Source organism: Rhipicephalus microplus, chromosome 3, assembly GCF_043290135.1.
Source record: "Rhipicephalus microplus isolate Deutch F79 chromosome 3, USDA_Rmic, whole genome shotgun sequence".
NCBI lineage: Eukaryota > Metazoa > Arthropoda > Arachnida > Ixodida > Ixodidae > Rhipicephalus > Rhipicephalus microplus.
The window spans coordinates 260,381,059-260,398,394 of NC_134702.1; the positions used below are offsets into that span (position 1 = coordinate 260,381,059).

General features: G+C 42.0%; 1 protein-coding gene across 3 annotated transcripts in view; it reads right to left on the bottom strand.

The window, feature by feature from the left end:
- The window catches only part of LOC142804236 (uncharacterized), a 28,286-nt gene extending 15,572 nt beyond the window's left edge, over window positions 1-12,714 (bottom strand). For 2 of the 3 annotated variants that reach the window (XM_075890962.1, XM_075890960.1), the window contains exons 1-4: window positions 12,437-12,714; window positions 5,787-5,884; window positions 5,279-5,411; window positions 813-939 (exon numbers count right to left, since the gene is read on the bottom strand). In XM_075890962.1, coding sequence (XP_075747077.1) covers window positions 813-939; window positions 5,279-5,401 — 250 coding nt within the window. In that variant the 5' untranslated portion in view covers window positions 5,402-5,411; window positions 5,787-5,884; window positions 12,437-12,714. The remainder of the gene's footprint in view (window positions 1-812; window positions 940-5,278; window positions 5,412-5,786; window positions 5,885-12,436) is intronic. The other variant, XM_075890961.1, reaches the window with a different exon arrangement.
- Window positions 12,715-17,336: the final 4,622 nt, after the last annotated feature.

Genomic DNA, 17,336 nt, shown 5'->3' on the forward strand with positions numbered 1-17,336 from the left:
TCGCCTGACAAATCCTCATCGTACGTGCAGTTTTACAAAAGCTTGTCCATGGGCGACATTACACACCACTGAGCTCCTCGATTGGTTCTTTGCCCTACGAAACAGCGCCTTGGCCTTGCAGCGATACAATTTCAGCTGCGCAGTGAGTGCACATTTTCATTTTTCTGTGCTGCCCTCTGCCGTTTCATAGAGCCCAAGACTCCAGGAAAATCAGTATTGCCAGAATGAAAGCCTCCAAGATGAAGAGGCATCTTATTACTATGCTGCGAAAAGAAAATTTAGTATGCTCAGCGTTTCCTGCCCGCACCGCTATGACATGGGCTGGTGTGGAGGAAGCCCCACTCGGTCATTGCTGGCGCGCTGATGACATATCACAGACGTCGCGTTGCGTTGCCGGAGTGGGCAGAGTCACGACAATGGGCTACTCTTTCGCGGAGAAGGGTGGCGAGTGGCCGCGCGAAAATTTGAAACCGGCTGAAATGGACGTTCTAACCCCTGCAACTTCCTTATTCGCAAAATTCTTGTAGCAGCATGTTCACCCACCAAAAGCACGCATATTTCACTTCATTAAAATTTTTGAACTTCGCTGTTGTATACTGGCACTTTATGGTTGCACCCATATGTTAGTCTTCGTTAATCTGTTATTTATTGCTTGTAATAAATTTCCAGATTTACATGCCAAATAAAGAAAGCATTAACATTATCCCCTGAATAATATAATGAACAATGTCACCATAAATCACACAAACTTCATGAATCTCGCATGGTGCTGTAAAAACTATATCATATGACAAATAAGAGAAGTAAGGCACCTGACTGCAGTGAAGAGGCTGGTGGGATCACCTCTGCCACAACAAAAACTGTTTCATCAAGGGGCAGCTCTTGCAGAAGCTCTTCAAAAGTTTCTTCATCTAACTCGGTCCAATCTTTCAAGAAGACCTGAGCCAGAGATTAGGAAAAAAGTTGTGCAAGAATTGTTTAAATGTATTTATACACCTACAAGGTTCAACTGAAATCAGTTCACCCTTTCATAATCTTTCCATATTGTGAAATCCCACAGAAATGATTTTCAATATACAAAGCCAAGTGCTGATTTTTTTGGAGATTTTTAACCTTTTCCCTACCAAAAATGAGCTCACCCACACTGAAACAAGTGTATGGAAGATAAGGTACAGTAAAAATGTTTATAAAGCGCTCAAAGCATGCATTCCAGTTCTAGAAGGGCCTTAATTCTGGTAACCAGAATTGGAAAATGGTGTCCTCCTCAGTGTTCAAGCATGCCACAAAGAGCTATGTTCAGAAAAAAGATGAAAAACAAAAAATTGCTTGTTCGGTCAAGTTTTTCAGAATGGAAAATTTTAGTACTGCGAGTGTGGCAGCAATTACACAGAGTGGTATGTTTTCTTAATATTACTGGTGTCAGATGATGACCGCTTCTGAATGCATTGGAAATGGACACCGATAGATGCAAACAAACCCTCACCTGTGTATCCCAAGACTTTCTCTAACCAGCTCGTTTGTCTGCACTAAACTTTAGATGTTAGGGTACTTTCCATGGTCAAGCTAATCCTCTGAATATTTTTTTTAATATTTTGGTTATATCTTGTGCATCGAGAGCCTTTAAATAGTTTTTTTCAGTTGTTTGAAGACGCATGAATCAAATAGGCAAACAGAAATAAAGTTTTTTTTTGTGTCATTTCTGGCCCAAAAACCTCAGTAGGGAGAGGGTTAATTTATGCACAAAACTGAATTTAAATTGGAGCTAAAAAATCCATACCACACCGAGATCCAAACACCGAGGAAGGCTACATTACATAATTACACTTTATGTTAACATTGAATGAAGGAATTTTTAAAATTTTAGTGCACCTCTCGTCGCCATAAACAAACTTGAAGAAAATGTCCTACATTCTCTTCATCCTGCTATCAGAATAGTAATTTCTAACTCCGCTTTAGCTTCTTAACTCTAGGAATGCTTCAATTCAACTCGCCTGCTGTAATTGTGCAGTTCAGCAATTTGCAGTAGCTAATGCGGCCACGGACTGAGGGCTCCACCCTTAGGAACTTCACAAGCAAAAAGGACAAAAAGTTTTCCACAACTACAACTATTGCAACTGCTCTAGCTCATCTTCTTTGCCACTAGGGATGGAACCGATAAGCTGCACGGGGTAGTGTTAACGACTTTTCACTTTTGTGTAGTTCAGAACTGCCACTACTATTTTGTCAGCTACAGTGGGCTTCCACAGCATGCAAATTCACCGAGTTTATGAATGCAAAACAAGGCTTCATATTTGAAATCAAAGTACAGTCGACTCTCAATAATTGAAACTCGAAGGGACCTCTGAATTTTGTTTGAATTATCAAGAAGTTTGAATTATCAGAAGTTCTCTGATAGATGACTCTGGGTGAGGCAACACCACACATTATGATTAGGCATTGATTTTATCACATTTAAAAATTTTTTAAGTGTTTTTAAGCTCTAACTGCACGCAATGAACAGAAAGCAGATGACTAAGGTCCCCAAGTTTATTGGCCATTTACTGCTGATAAGACCTTTTAATGAATTGCCAACTGCTTCTTTGCTATAAAAGTATGTGCCTTCGACACAAAGCTCTTTACACCAGTTGAGAAGCATTACGGTTCACCATGCGTGTGCTTTGTTTCAAACACCTGTTTACTAGTGAAGCCTTTTTCTTTGAAGGACTGAGGTACTTATTTTTCATTTCTAGATATATAAGCATGCAAATTTTTAAATAGTGGTGGGAAAGCAGCAGATATTTTCTGGTATGAAACTGCAAAAAGTATGAATTAACCGAATGATGGAGTTTGAATTAAGAGGCTTTTAAATACATTCAAAGAATAGAGGGCCAACCAAAAAATTTAGTTTTGTTTGAATTAATCAAAAGTTTGCATTACCAGAGTTTGAATTATTGTGAGTCTACTGTAATATGAATGACACAAAGAATGCAAACAAGTAAAGCCGGCACACTTCCACCAATATTTTTCTTTTCAGAAAAAGAAGCTGTTGACATGACTAAAATGATTATAAATATACCTACTGAACAAAAACAATAGTGTAATGAAGTGTAATATTGAATAATTAGATATAGTCACCATGAATGAAGTAAAATCCTGGAGACATGTACAGTCATGGACAATCAAATTACGAATGAGTCGAAAGAAACTAAAACACATTTTCTGGTTTTAGTTTCCACCGGTACGCTGAATGTAAACTTGCGCACTTAATAACGGGTTCAAAACAATTTCTGCAGGCATGATATAACTTTGTCATTTTTTGCATGCCTTTCACTTGTCCATGATGGCACTACACATGAATTAAAACGTGATAATACGGCTAAGCAGTGTGTATACATTAGTGTTCCCTATATTTCTAGCAATACTGGAGTAATTTTGACTAGAGTACTTACATCAGAACTAACATTACCTTAAGTAACCATGTTTATTGCAAGATGCAGTGGTTACCTCGAGCATTTGCACATACCAATCATTGTACTATAAGTTTTGATACCACAATTCAATCTGTGAGCACTGTACATGAGTCCACAATGACTGTGTTCTGCAGATGATGGCCAAATAACCCTTAGCAACATGCCCCTTCCCTGAAAATGTAGCTCATCGTGCACAGAATACAGTGATGAAGTTTAAAGTTTGGCGGAAGTCTGTCTGGTCGGGATGATACATGGTTGGAGGTAAAAAACCTGGAGGCACTGCACCGACTAAAGTAAAGGTTTAAAAAGAAAAAAACACAGCAAAAAGACGTTTCGGCTCCCTCACAGCAGCCTTTTTCACATTTCACCGTGAACAAGGCTGCCGTGTAAGAGCCGAAACGTCTTTTTTCTGTGTTTTTTCTTTTTAAGCTTCTACTTTGATCGGCGCAGTGCATCCAGGTTTTTTTACCTTCAACTAGAATACAGTGATGTGTTTTTTTTTTCGACTTTTTATGTGAATTGATGAAAAGAAACAACCCTTCGCCACAAAACGTGCTTCTGAGATTCCAAATTCACAGATTTTTTCCAATGTTCGTTTAAACAAGCACTGCAGTAGCATTTTTCTACAGCAAAGCATCACTTTAACAAGGCAACACTTAATACAAGAGTTAGGTTCTCGAGTTAAAAACATGCACTGAGGTGGTATGGTTCTTGAGTTAAAGGGGCCCTCTAACCCTTTTCATGACTTCCTAGTTTTACATTTTTTTCTAGCTGGTTGCGTACACTGACGGCTTAGAAGATAAGTGCCGCAAGAATGGCAGCGATAGGGCCACGCAGTGCAAAGTTATTCAGCATACAGATATCAAAATACAAAGAAATGGATGCTTACCCTCAACTCGATTTTTGCGGGCTGACCTTACTGTGTTTCCCTCGCCCTCTAACGTCGGAAGGCGGCCCAATGAAATGAACTGCAAGCCCTATCATACAGGAAGCTCGCATGACATATTGCCTGTTGCGTCAGTGTATTAAGGACGTCGTTGCAATGGTAACAATGCGGCACTTGAAGAAGGAATGACACGTGCGAAACGAGCCAGCTCGCGAACACTTCTATAACGTTTTGTAGCTTTTTTCTTTTAGTTTCTTCAAATAACGATTCCCTGAGCGTCGCCGCGTTCCTTCCGCACATGGCGTTCGGCGCATTCTTTGACCAGCTTTGGGCCTTTCAAGCTGGAAAAGTCGGAGAGCTTTATTCTCTGTCATTTTGAGTCAAAAGTCATGCTAATGAAAAAATAAATCCAATAGTAATCCCGGTTTTGATGCAACACCACGATCACATCTAACGTTACATTTATCCAATCACATGTCCTGCGCCCTCCGTCGTCATTTCCACTCACAGTAGTTCTGGAGAGTGCCACTACGAGTTATGCAGACGGCACCGATGTTTTCAAGCGTTAGAGGGCCCCTTTACAGACATGCACTGTGGTGATATTTCAGGCTATTGGAGTGCAATAAAACCTATGAACATGACACGCCTATTCAGACAGCTAGACCCTTCTAGTAATTATTTCTGTAAAACGATTCGATCTCAGTGGCCCATTAAATCTTAAAAGCAGCATAGTACAATCAAGGCAGGTACACCAACATACAGCGAGTGCAATCAGAAGTTATTCATTGAACATGTTAGGCTTCTTTCCTAAAATAAATGACTGGTAAGGGTGTAGGTCCAATAGCTACCCTACAACTTTATATTTCCCCATTTATTCCTTCTGAATAAACCAAAAGCTTTGAAAAACATTTTGCTTGGTTAAATAAACTATATCTTTCTTTACCTTTGCGTTTTCCGCACTGCAAATTCCCTTCTGCCTGGCTTGGGTGAGCACATCTTGCAGTGTGGTTGCATGAGCCACCTTTTTGACACTATGGTCAGCATTCCATAGTTTTATTAATGGCATTGCTCACTGCCTGCAGGATGTTGTAAAAAATTTGAGTAGAACAGGTGCATTCACTAAGCAGAAAGGCACCACAACTTTTCCACCACAAATGGGGGCAAAGATGTAATGCCTACACTGATATAGAGCTACATTGATACAGCTACACTGAAAAGGCCATGAAGGCGGACAGAGGCAGTGGGAGAAGTGTTAAATGTCTCATGAGGGTGACCTGTAGAAACCTGCAGGGCACAAAAAAATTAATATATGTGCAGTGTTTTACATGCAATAACTAACATGCAATAGATACAAGAAAGGTAATGTCAATGTAATAAGGTTTGGCACATAGCCCCTCTACATTCTTTTTACCAGTCTATTGCACACAAGTATTTTATTCATGCATACTTACCAACATGCAAAACTTTCCACACTTAAATGTTTACCGTGCGTTTGGCTGAGTGCTGAAGCAAAGCAAATCTCAAGTCGAATAGCTTCAACCAGCAAAAACTGTAAAACAGAAGAGTAACTGGCATACTTTTATTATAAGATACCGATTTCATGTAACACTGAACAGAAATGTAGCTCAAGCAAATATCAGCAATACATTAGAATGCCTACGATAGTTTGCTGCAGGTCCAATAAAATATGAAGCAATGGAACACCACTCATCACTGGCTGGATTGAGGCAAACATTACTCGAGCACATATGATATTCCTTACAAGGTGATACAGCCACAAATGCGCCACAGCAATAAAACAGAAATGCTGCCTCAGGAGTTAGCCTTTGAAAAACTTTCAGTGGCAATCAATCAAAGCTAACCAACAAGATGAACATTATTAGCATACCCAATGAAATAAAGGACAGAAAACCTGCCCTGAACATACAGTATGCAGAAGTCATCCATCTTCAAGTAAAATCAAAACAGGACACAGTTCCACGTGTTAAAAATGTGATAGAGCACACTGAAGAGGCCTTATAAAATGATTCAGGATTAATGCATGCAATAAGTGTGCCATGCACAACTGTTTTTTAGAGACCTCTGACACCAAGACTGTAACATCAAGATGTTTGTGTTGTTCAATTTCCCTGCATACGTGAGCTCTTCTGCTCATTAGTAATGAGCATTGCCTTTAAAATACTTCGGTTTCCTTTCAAAATAAGCATGATTGGTCATTTGAGTTGGCAGCACCTTGCGACATTTCCAGTGGTATGACGTAGATAGGGAACCTCTGCGACATTCCACAAGTGAAGCCAGTATTGTCGAGATCATGAAAGACTTGCGAAGCACACACAATACCATCATTGGCATCCAATAAGAGCTATTCCCCACCCATGCAGCTCTATTGTCAGACTGCTCTCAATGTGGTGCTGGCTGTTTACACCTGGAATGCTTTCCTGTCAACAATGCAGCTGTTAGGCCTAGCCTTAATTTGTGCAGCCTACGAGTATGTGTCTTGTGGCCTACACAAGAACCACCATCATCATAAACAGGCATGGGCCAACGTAAATTGTGGTTATTCCCACTACTCACCACTGGTCCACTAAAAAATGAAAAATAAAACTAATCAAACAGGTATGTGATGCTGTGCGGTCAGTTCAAAAACTATCTGCAAAGAGACTGTGGAAAGCTGATGACCTCGAGTACGTACAAGAATAGAATACCAGGGAACGGGAGATGAAACACTGGCTGTGAAAAGACCCTGAAGAGATTGAAGACCTACGTCAACAAGGACGTGCCAGTAGGTCAATGAGAAATGTGAATGCTTGGTTTCACCGTGAGCTTTGTCTGTGGTGTTCCAAAACTTGTGTCATGTCTGTGATTTTCTACAGTTTAACTTGAACCTCTCTGCGCTGGGAACCAATGTAGGAAAAACCTAGCATCACCTAGTTAAAGCCTAGCGATCCCCTAGAAGCAACCTGCATAATCTAGTTGCAGCCTAGAAACAGCCTAGAAGCAACCAGATTGGTTTTCAGAATCATTCAGTTTCACTGTTTCAAGCCTTTCATGGCTTAGTGCCAGCTTCTACATTAAAAAAATTTTTTAGGAGATGTGCTTGTGATGAAAATCTAAGTGCATAACTCATCCTACAGTACCCATATTTTTTTTTATCATGCAGAGGTCCCCAACTTGAAAACTGCACTTTCAATGTCACCAAAGTTTAAGTGCATGTGATTTTAGGTGCTACCCCACAGCAAAGTGCTACTTTATGATTTTATGCAGGCATAAGTCATGCTAAAACTTGTTGTGACACAATATTAATGAGATCTAACAGACAATTATGCCAGGGAAAGTACAGGGAATGTTATATGATCCACCGAGGTAGCTCAGTTGGTAGAGCATCTGACGAGTTATTCGAAGGTCGCAGGTTCGGTCCCTGCCCACAGCAAGTTATCTCTTCGTCCACTTTTGTTTTTTCACATTTACATTACAATTACCTCATATAACATCCCCAATACTTTTCCTGGCAGGATTGTCTGTTATATGTCATTAATATTGTCTTAATATTGTGTCACTTAAATGTAGACTTCATTCCCTAATTGTTAGCATTAGTTGTATGATATGTTAGAGCATTTACTATTCAATTTTGGGATCAAAGACACAGCTACAAATTACAGTAACAAAAAAAATTCCAAACAAAAATTTTGGTGTCAGAGGTACTTTACACACTGCATGACAGCACACTAACAGGCCAAGCTGGGCAAAGTTTCAAAACCACTTTTACAGTTTTTCAGGAAAAGAAAAATTAAACCGTATCACAGAAGCACCATCAATTAAGTATGACTGATAAGGAGTCCTGTCCAGCAACTGAATAGGGTGCACAAGCAATGTTTCACAAAATGTGTCTTCAAGTATATAGAAAGAGACAGCTGGAGCAAAAGCAGCACGAACACACTTCACTAACAAGGCAACATCACAGCCAGTTTTCACAATGGCAACTATTGAGCCAAACACTGTGTTTAATTGTGTGCCTGAAACAAGAACGTACTCTCCAACTGCATACAAAAAGCCATTCACTGAAGCTCTCTTCAGCAGAATACTGTTGTCAGGTAGCTGTACATGCTTCAGATTGTTAACCACTGTCAACTCCATACTGTGGCTCATTTCTACAAACACCTCAGTAGTATGGAAGAGACCTCTAGCTGCCAGAAATGATTGGTACAGCTGGTGCTGTTCACTCAATGTCTTTGTGACATTTCTGTAATTTCTTGCACTTCGAATGCACTGTTTGAAATATTGATGCTTCGATTCAAATCTCATGGTCCATACATGGCAAAGTGGGCCATACTCTTGAATTAGTTCACTATAGTGCAAGAGATAATGGTGCTTTGGGCGCAGTTTGATTGACGGGAAAAGACAACTACGGAGTTCTACATAATCCTCAGTCACAACTTTCAAGTATGCCACTTGGGCAGGAGTAATAGTATGTGCCATGAGCAGGTCAGTGATGATCATTAGCTTCTCACAAAGTTGCCAGACTGGGTCACTTACATTTACTTTTGGGCCTACTAATAGAGGAAGTAATCTCAAAAATGTCCAATTCTGCATTGCGTGACCTCCGAGTTTGTCACTCTGGCTGGTCACTTTTGCTGGCTTGTTCCTCAAATCATGAACACTGTACTTCATGGTACAGATCCTGTTGTTCAGGTAAGCATAAGTAAACCAGCTTTTCTTTGTTACAAAGTATCTTATATACAATGGCAGGTCATACCGAACCACACCTTCAAAAAGGTCGTGGCCTATACATGGTGGCAAGCCAGAATGGCAGACATGAAAGTGTTGTAATATATGAAACGGAGAATCCATGCTTATGCCATGGTCATCATGTCCTCCAGAGCTGTTGACACATTCCACTGAACGATTGTAGTTTTGCGGGGTTCGTTTTTCCCCTACTGCGCATGGGTTTTGGTGAAATTGAGTGCGAGTTATCAGGCAGAAGCGACACATGTATGTTGATGAGCTAAAGTTCTGCGTAAAGCCACCAATAATGTGACTTCCCAGATTATCACCTGCAATAAAATCTAGCCGCACAGTATGGTTCACACCATTAATACGCAAACCATCACGTTCAAGTAGTGAAAGATCTTGAATTAAAGGGTGCAGAACTTTATCAAGCCCAAACTCTTTTACATCTTTCTGCCGGCAAAGCATTACCAACTGCATAGCTTCAACCCGTGATCTGTAACACAGTGGCAGGTTTCCTAGAGTCATGTACACTGCAAGCAATTTGAAATTGCCCTTTGCTGATCCTAGTGGATTTACCACCTCAAATTCATCCTGATACAATATTACATGTATCACATTCTCGGCCGATCGTTTGAATGGCTGGCAGTGAACGTAATCTGTGTAGCAGTCGCTCGATGCACTCAGCTGACTGCTTGGAGCGCAAGACATGAGAAAACAAATGAGATTCTCAATGGGCACATAGTGAAAAATGGATACAACATTTTGCTTATTCATGCCTAAAGAGATTTCAATTGGTGGCACAAAACAAAACTTCGTTTTGTAATATTTGTGCCGGGAGTAAGATGATCTCAGTGCCACAGATGCTTCATCAAAGGCGTCTTTACAAAATGCTGAACGTACAGCAGAAAATGTGTCACTTGAGACATTTCTGGAAACTTCACGCAACAACATGTCTCTATTCAGATTATGCAGATTCTGCAACTCTTTCACAATATACTGCACGGTGCTTGCTGGCACATGATGCTGAGACTCCAGTTTCAGAAGAAAAAGAGCAAAATTGTCAGTAAAGGGGTTCAGCGGCAAATCGCTGTCACAACCAGACTCCCTTTCACAGTTATCTCCAACATCAGCAGGGGGTGTGCTACTGTGCTCTTGATCTGAACTGGATTCAACTTCAGGTACTTCCGTGCACTGTGTTGCAGTTTTGCCCCGGTGATACCTTGAAACATGTGTTCTGAAGGAACCTGCTGACCTCAGCACACTACCACAACCCACAAAAGGACACATAACAGCATCAATTCCACTCTCCAGATGGGCAGCTATGTGACCAAGAAGCTCCGTGCGAGTAGGCACACTCGCCCCGCATGACAACACAGAGCAGACAAACGCATCATCAGTCTGTTTGCTGCATCGCTTCTTGTGATGTCTGAAGACGTGACTTCTTAGGCTCTGATAGTTTTTAAACAAAGCTCCACAAGGCTCACAAGGGCAAAGGGCACCGCCCAACACACTGCTGTGATAGTGGTAGTGCTCGAAGTAGTCGGTCAATGTTGAAAATGTCTGTGCGCAATGCCGGCAAGTGGGCATTCTTCATTGATGTTATGGCTGCAATGAAGGTAGAGCACTTATTTTGCTAAATTACATTCACTGGCTTGTGCACTTTTTCAGACCGCCCAATTTTATAATAAAAACACTGCTACAATGGTAATAATACCTTACAGTCTACAATAGTAGAATCATTCCAATATCTGGTTAGCATGTCAGGTTATGTTCAATTTCATATGAACATTAGCCAATGCTTTTTAAGCAGTCCTCTATATAAGAGCACAGTGAATATAAATATTCTTGACCTGCTACAAATGTTTAAACTAAGTTGAAGCAGGCGGCGCAAGGAAAAGAAATAATGACGGAGACTGTAACATTAACTGCACAAATTCTACAGAAAACTGCACCCATACTTGCGCAACTTGGGTCTCTTAAAAGGCTATTCCTGAATGTGCAGTCAAAAGTGAGCTTAGCATATGCTCCAACATTACACATGTTCACAACTTAAGCACTGTTAAAACTTAAGTAATGCTATCCATTATATCGCTAATGTTGACAACAGATGTTCATATCTTGCACATATGTGAAAGCAGCTTCAGCCTCTCAAGTGCAGCCAGGTCCAATATTGAATATAATTACTTTAAAATTTTAGCTTGAAACATAATTACTTTAAACAATTACTTAAAGCTTTTTGTGATATATTGACTAATAAAACAGTTGATACCAAGTATGAATTGCACCGTAGCCTGCCAGTAGTACGCGCAAGAGATGGAAATGGGTGGCTTCAAGATAGGGCACCCAAAACTTCGCATATGCGATCGCTTGATTTTGTTGCCATACACCAACTTCTTGGGTACACACAAGGACTCCCATGCTGGATTAGCTGCAGTTAAGCAGTAGTATGGCTAAGTGACGTGCAAATTCGCAATGTTGTCGGGTGTAAGCAATGTGTCGTGCAATTCCAAAGAAATGAACTGCTGAGCACGCAAATCAATAGACACAACAGAACATGCATGCGAAATGCGAGCGCCAATCGTACCTCACGGCTGTCACTCAGATTCCGCCAAATATGGCAAAATAAGTTTACACACAGCCAAGTGATAGTTCCTGCCCCTGTCGTCTCCTACACCTACTTTTGTAGTAATGAACGTATGACTTGCAAGCGATGCAGGCATGGAAAACACGTGTGCTTTGTCTGCGCTCGATAAGACGACAAAGACACGTACACGCCTGGTGTGTACGTGACAGCAGACTCCTGCTGATCAGGCTTACAAGTGCACCTTATAACAGCCATGTGCATGGGCACCGAGGAGATCACTAATGAGTGCGTGCACAAACTGACCTGTGACATCCTCAAACTGCAAAGATGCAACTGAGTAGCAGGCTTCACCACAATAACACAATCAAGTGACGTTAACAAAGGGAAAATCGCGTTATTCCTGAGTGCAAGCAATGCTTCATACAATTCCGAAGAATTAAACTGTTCGCGGAACCCCTTCCTACATGCGCAACTCAACAAAGAAGGTGCAATACAGCATGCGAGCACTATGGTCGTACCTCATAGCCGTCACTAAAAATCCACAAAATGCACTGAAATATGCCTACGCACAGTAAACTTCGCTGCCCCTACCGTTTCCCGCACCTAGTAATAAGGTATATATGAGCAATGCAAGCTTGGCAAACACGTGTTTAATCGTTCACCTTATATAGCGACAGACTTTTACATACCTAGCTCGTATGAGCTGTGGCATGTGAGTAAGCCTAATAACTCTTTATGAGAATATTGGTAAGACAAGAAATGATCGGTAACAGTGAAATAAATGCTTACCTGATCGTAATGTGTGCGAGGAGATGGACTTGGGAGGCAGGTGAAAGAGCGCTGATAAGAACCGCGTGTCTTGACCGCGTACGATGCCAGAGACCACTGAACAGCTGAACGTTGAACTGGTTGAACCACCAAGTGAAGAGCGCGCCAAAAATCGTCCTATATAAAACGTTGGAGCAGTGCGCGCCGCTGCGGTAACCAGTGGATGGCCAAATGTTCGTGTAATAAACGATCCTTCAGACGCACGTGTTCTGTGGTGTGGTGGCGAAAGGAGCGGCGGCGCTGTGATCGGCTACGAAGGGAGGCGCTCAGCTAAAACGGCACCGGCGGGCGGTGCGGCTTTTAATCGAACTCGCGACGCTCCCTTCGGGGCAAACTGACTACTTTAGCGCCTGCCTACAATTTGTTTTTGTATTCTAGCCGACACCACGATGCACCGATGCTATCTTGCACCCATTCTATTGGGCAGTGATGGCCGTACACACCGCAGCAGTCGTGTTATTCTGTGTGACCATCAACGCATTTTTTTTTTCTTTTGGCCTGTTGTGGTTGGGAAGAGCTATGGTGGTGCAAAAAAATTATCGGTTATTCAGGAAAAGTGGTGTAAAGGGAAATAGTTCTGAAGAATCGATGTTCTCGTCGCAGGTAGTGAGAACCATTCAACAACCGATGAATTCTTCGGTGACGAAGTGAAGTCGCCGTCGGTGTTCACCGAGTAGACTCATGAATTCATAAAAAGAACAAACGTTTCCCCGAGCCTTCCAAATTTTATTATTGGGCTTGAGCTTGCATGGTAGGCTTGTCGGTGCGAAACAGCGTGAAAACAACGAGTTCATACAAAGAAACAGCAAACCGCACCCTTTTAAAATACACTTCATTACTGTGTTTCATTGACTGCGTGTTAATTGGTGTGCCAACTATACAACGCAGCTACGATTATAGGATTGCTCTCACTAAACAAGTCAAGGCTTGCAAGCACGGAAAAAAAAGGAACGAAAATAGGAGAACATGTACACTGTCTCTTCTTCTGTGTGTCGTGCATTCTCACGATGTGACGAAAAAAAAAAAAACGTAAACTATTATGCACACCATCAAGATTCACATATATGCAGGGATTCTTGGACGGGTATGTTTTTTTTCACTATCTTTTGTCAATAAAGTCTCATAGACGCAGTACAAGTACCTGTTCGCTTTCAATCTTGCAAGATTGAAAACGAAGTGCAGCGCCTTTCGACGATATATATATATATATATATATATATATATATATATATATATATATATATATATATATATATATATCGGAAGCGAAAAAGCACGACGTACGCTGAAACACCTTTACTAATTACAAATGTTTCGGCTGGTGGGCCAGCCTTCGTCAGTGTGACCACACTAACGAAGGCTGGCCCACCATATCGTCTCGCTTTATAACTTTTTATGGCAACCCGACTTCGCTACTAATAGTAAATTTAGCTTCCCTTGCGGTGAAGTATCATAATGCTGTAATTATCCTCTTCCTTAATCGGTAAAAACTCTGAAACGTTCTCTTTTTCTTTTTTACCGCTGCTATCCTTCTCCGCCTCTCCGAATATATATATGTATCCATTCTGGCACTTTCCAGTGATCCTGCATGCAGCTCTTTTTCTCCATTGTGAGTTAATGAACAGTTTCTCTTCCTCATTCTCTCGTGTTTCTTAGTCTATCTTCGAACCCAATGTTGCTCTATGCTTAATTCCCTCATAAAAGCCTGCCCAGTTATCACACTTTCCGTCTTCGTTTTCTGACTTTCCATGAGCGTACAATGCGAATCTGCGCCTTCCTTACACACTGTGGGACGCCTAATCTTAGTCGGCGACTGCAGCGTTGCCGCTGTATGTATACGTTAGCCACCCGCCACGATAGCTCTCTCAAGGCATTGTCCATGGCTATCGCTTAATTTTCTGTTCTAGTTCACTGTATCATTGTCGAACGGGGGGAATGGTCAAAGTTCAGCCAGTATGTCGCCGACAGCTCTCTCAAGGCATTGCCCATGGCTGTCGCTTAACTTTCTGTTCTAGTTCACTGTATCATTGTCGAACGGGGGGAATGGTCAAAGTTCAGCCAGTATGTCGCCGTGCACACAAATCACGGAAGCGTGTTCTTGAAGTACAGAAGACATACGTTTTTCTGGTGTTTTACGGAAGGAGCGAAAGAACGGAAACATCGACTGCTGCTTTACGGCAACTCCTGCTGTTTCCCATAAACCGCAGCACAGTTTGTGCTTTAAACGTCCAGTCTCGCTATTTTTCAGGAAACAGATGTTACTCTGTAGTTTCTACGGTCTGCTCCGACGTTAAAACACGGATATTTTTTACAGTGTAAGCCGCAGTCGGCAGCCCAGTGGCTGTTCCGCCAGCGAGAGTCATTACGTTCTGCAACATCTTTATGCCAAAACATTAAGTTAATTTTTGTGATGTGAGCCTACAAACTCACAACTAACAACATTCGTAAAGAATTTTGCGTTCCTGAAGGCGATTTCATCGCAGACTGCCTTTACTCGAAGGTAAAAGACTGCGAAGCCACACTCTTGCAGTTCGCCCACTCACGAGTGGGCAAAGTAACGGCTACCGTTGCAGCGGACGACGCACTTGCCTCCACTCTGAACGGAGTGGAGGCGAACGACTCTACTACAGACAGGAGCTGATGGTGGGAGGCGATGGCTGTGATTGCTTTGTGCGTTCGCTTGTGTCATGCGTCATTTCTGTTTAAAAATGGACTGCTCAGTTGCTTCTTTTACGCATATTCGAAATGGTAGGGCTATACATAAAACATTGGTTTGCACGACACTGTGTTATTGCCAGCCGCACGACCAACCAGCGATAAGGGAAGAATGCCTGCGGCGTTCAGCTCGAACACGACGCACCCGTGTAGGGGCTGCGTGTATAGAAGCGGGTGTTTGATTTCAACATGTAATAAATCAAGTAAGGTAGTCCTCTTGTACGAGGTGTCACTTCTTCGTGCTGTCTACTTATGCTGGCGGCTGCACTGCAAGTGACGAGAAAGAACGCAGAAAAAATATGCGGGATTGCTTGCATGGCATGAGGGGAAACATTTTGAAAATAGACAGGCCGTTTACATGCTCAATACTGCAATTTTTTCTTGCCTTGTGAAGCCAACCACAGCTTATGTACCCCAAAGTTGCAGGCGTGGGCCATAATGGCCTGGACGCAAATTACAACACAACAGTTTTTTTTTGTCTGTTGCATGCAGCCCGGATTTGAAAGCAGGCCACTTTGGCCGCAGATTGTTCGAAGATTGGTCAAAATAGTTTAGTATTGCACGTTGTTCAAATATTGTTCAACATACGGCCACTTCGGCCGCTTGTTAAGAAATGCACAGGTAAACCTCATTATGACAACGCATTTCGTTCTTTACACCTTTACACCATTGAAACATATATATTTCTAATATCTGTCAACACAGGGAAGCGTGTTGACAGATATTAGAAATATATATAATGGCAACACGCGAGACATGCGAGTACTGTACCTGCGAGTACTTTAGTTCTGCCGCAGAGAAATATCGAAGCAAGAAATTTTTATGTACCGCAGCTGATTGCAATCGAAAGTCACCGTGTGACACGCACGTTGCCACAGGATGCGAGAGCCTTTGATCCAGGTTCAATGAAGACCCTGACCGAGGCAAATAACAATACAGTGTGCGCTGCTCAAATTGAACTCAATCAATATTGAACACGAATGTAGTCCTCATGAGTTTCGACAGTGATCCCAAATGCTCATGTTACGAAGTGATTTTTTTACATACTTCGCTGTTTCACAACACAGTGGTTGAGCGCCGGCATGCGCGCTGCGTCAAGCCATGCTACAAGAGGCTTCGGACACAACATGCCGGGCCACGCTTCTGCATTACTTCGCTTGTAAGGCGCACATGCTGCCTGCTGTAGTGTTCCGCATTAAAAACAGGCATAATCACGCAATGAAACTTATCCGGTTGCATGTTGAGAGAGAGTGGAAAAGAGCCATCAAGCAGCACAAAATAATGCATTGCGTGGCGCCACAATATTGGCCTTTACTGCCTTCTAGAAAACAGTATATTATGTTTTACATTTCATCTGCCCATTTCACATCATGTTCATCAGATACATTCAGTGATGCATATGAGAGCGTGTTTACGTTAGCCTAAAATCCTGTACTTTCTGTGACCTACAAAGCATTGCAAGAAACTAATGCCGAACTCTTTACGTGCCATGACTTGCTAGAATATCGGGCTCATTGCTGTTTCCTGTTCTATGAGTGTCTCATTTTTAAAGGTTGAGAAAATACGTGATAAAAGTGGCTTGCAGAAATATAAAAAAAACTACTGGAGGATACATGTGCATGGAGCTACTAATAGCGTTCGCTCTTCTACTTTTAAAAAGAATTTAGGACTGGTTCAAAAAGATCAGTCTAAAGTTTGCCATCATGTCTCCAGGGAACAGGGAGTCAAGTTCTTGCGCATTTACGGCTTACCCGGGCCACAGCAAAATTACTCGCGTCTAAGTTTCAGTCATCGCAAATGTTTTCTGGTAGATAGCGTATTTGCGCTCAACTCCACCGAATAGAGCGAGGAGCAGTTTGAACACGAGTCATGTCCCCCGGGATAAGCATTCCCTGCAATGTCCGCACCAGCTCAGTTCTTTTTGCTGCTTCTGTCGGTCGCGCACGCTTTCCTTGCGGAGTTCGTTAGTGTGGCACGCGCTGAAGCTGTTTTCGTTACCACATTGCACCGCGCTTTTCCCGTGGTCGAGAATTGTTTAATCCAGAGTCGGTGACTTTTGTGGTTTCGTATGCCTCACTGTTTACTAAATTCGTGGGCCAACAATTTGTTGTTCTCGTTATTATTGTTTTTGTAGAACTTCAGTCAG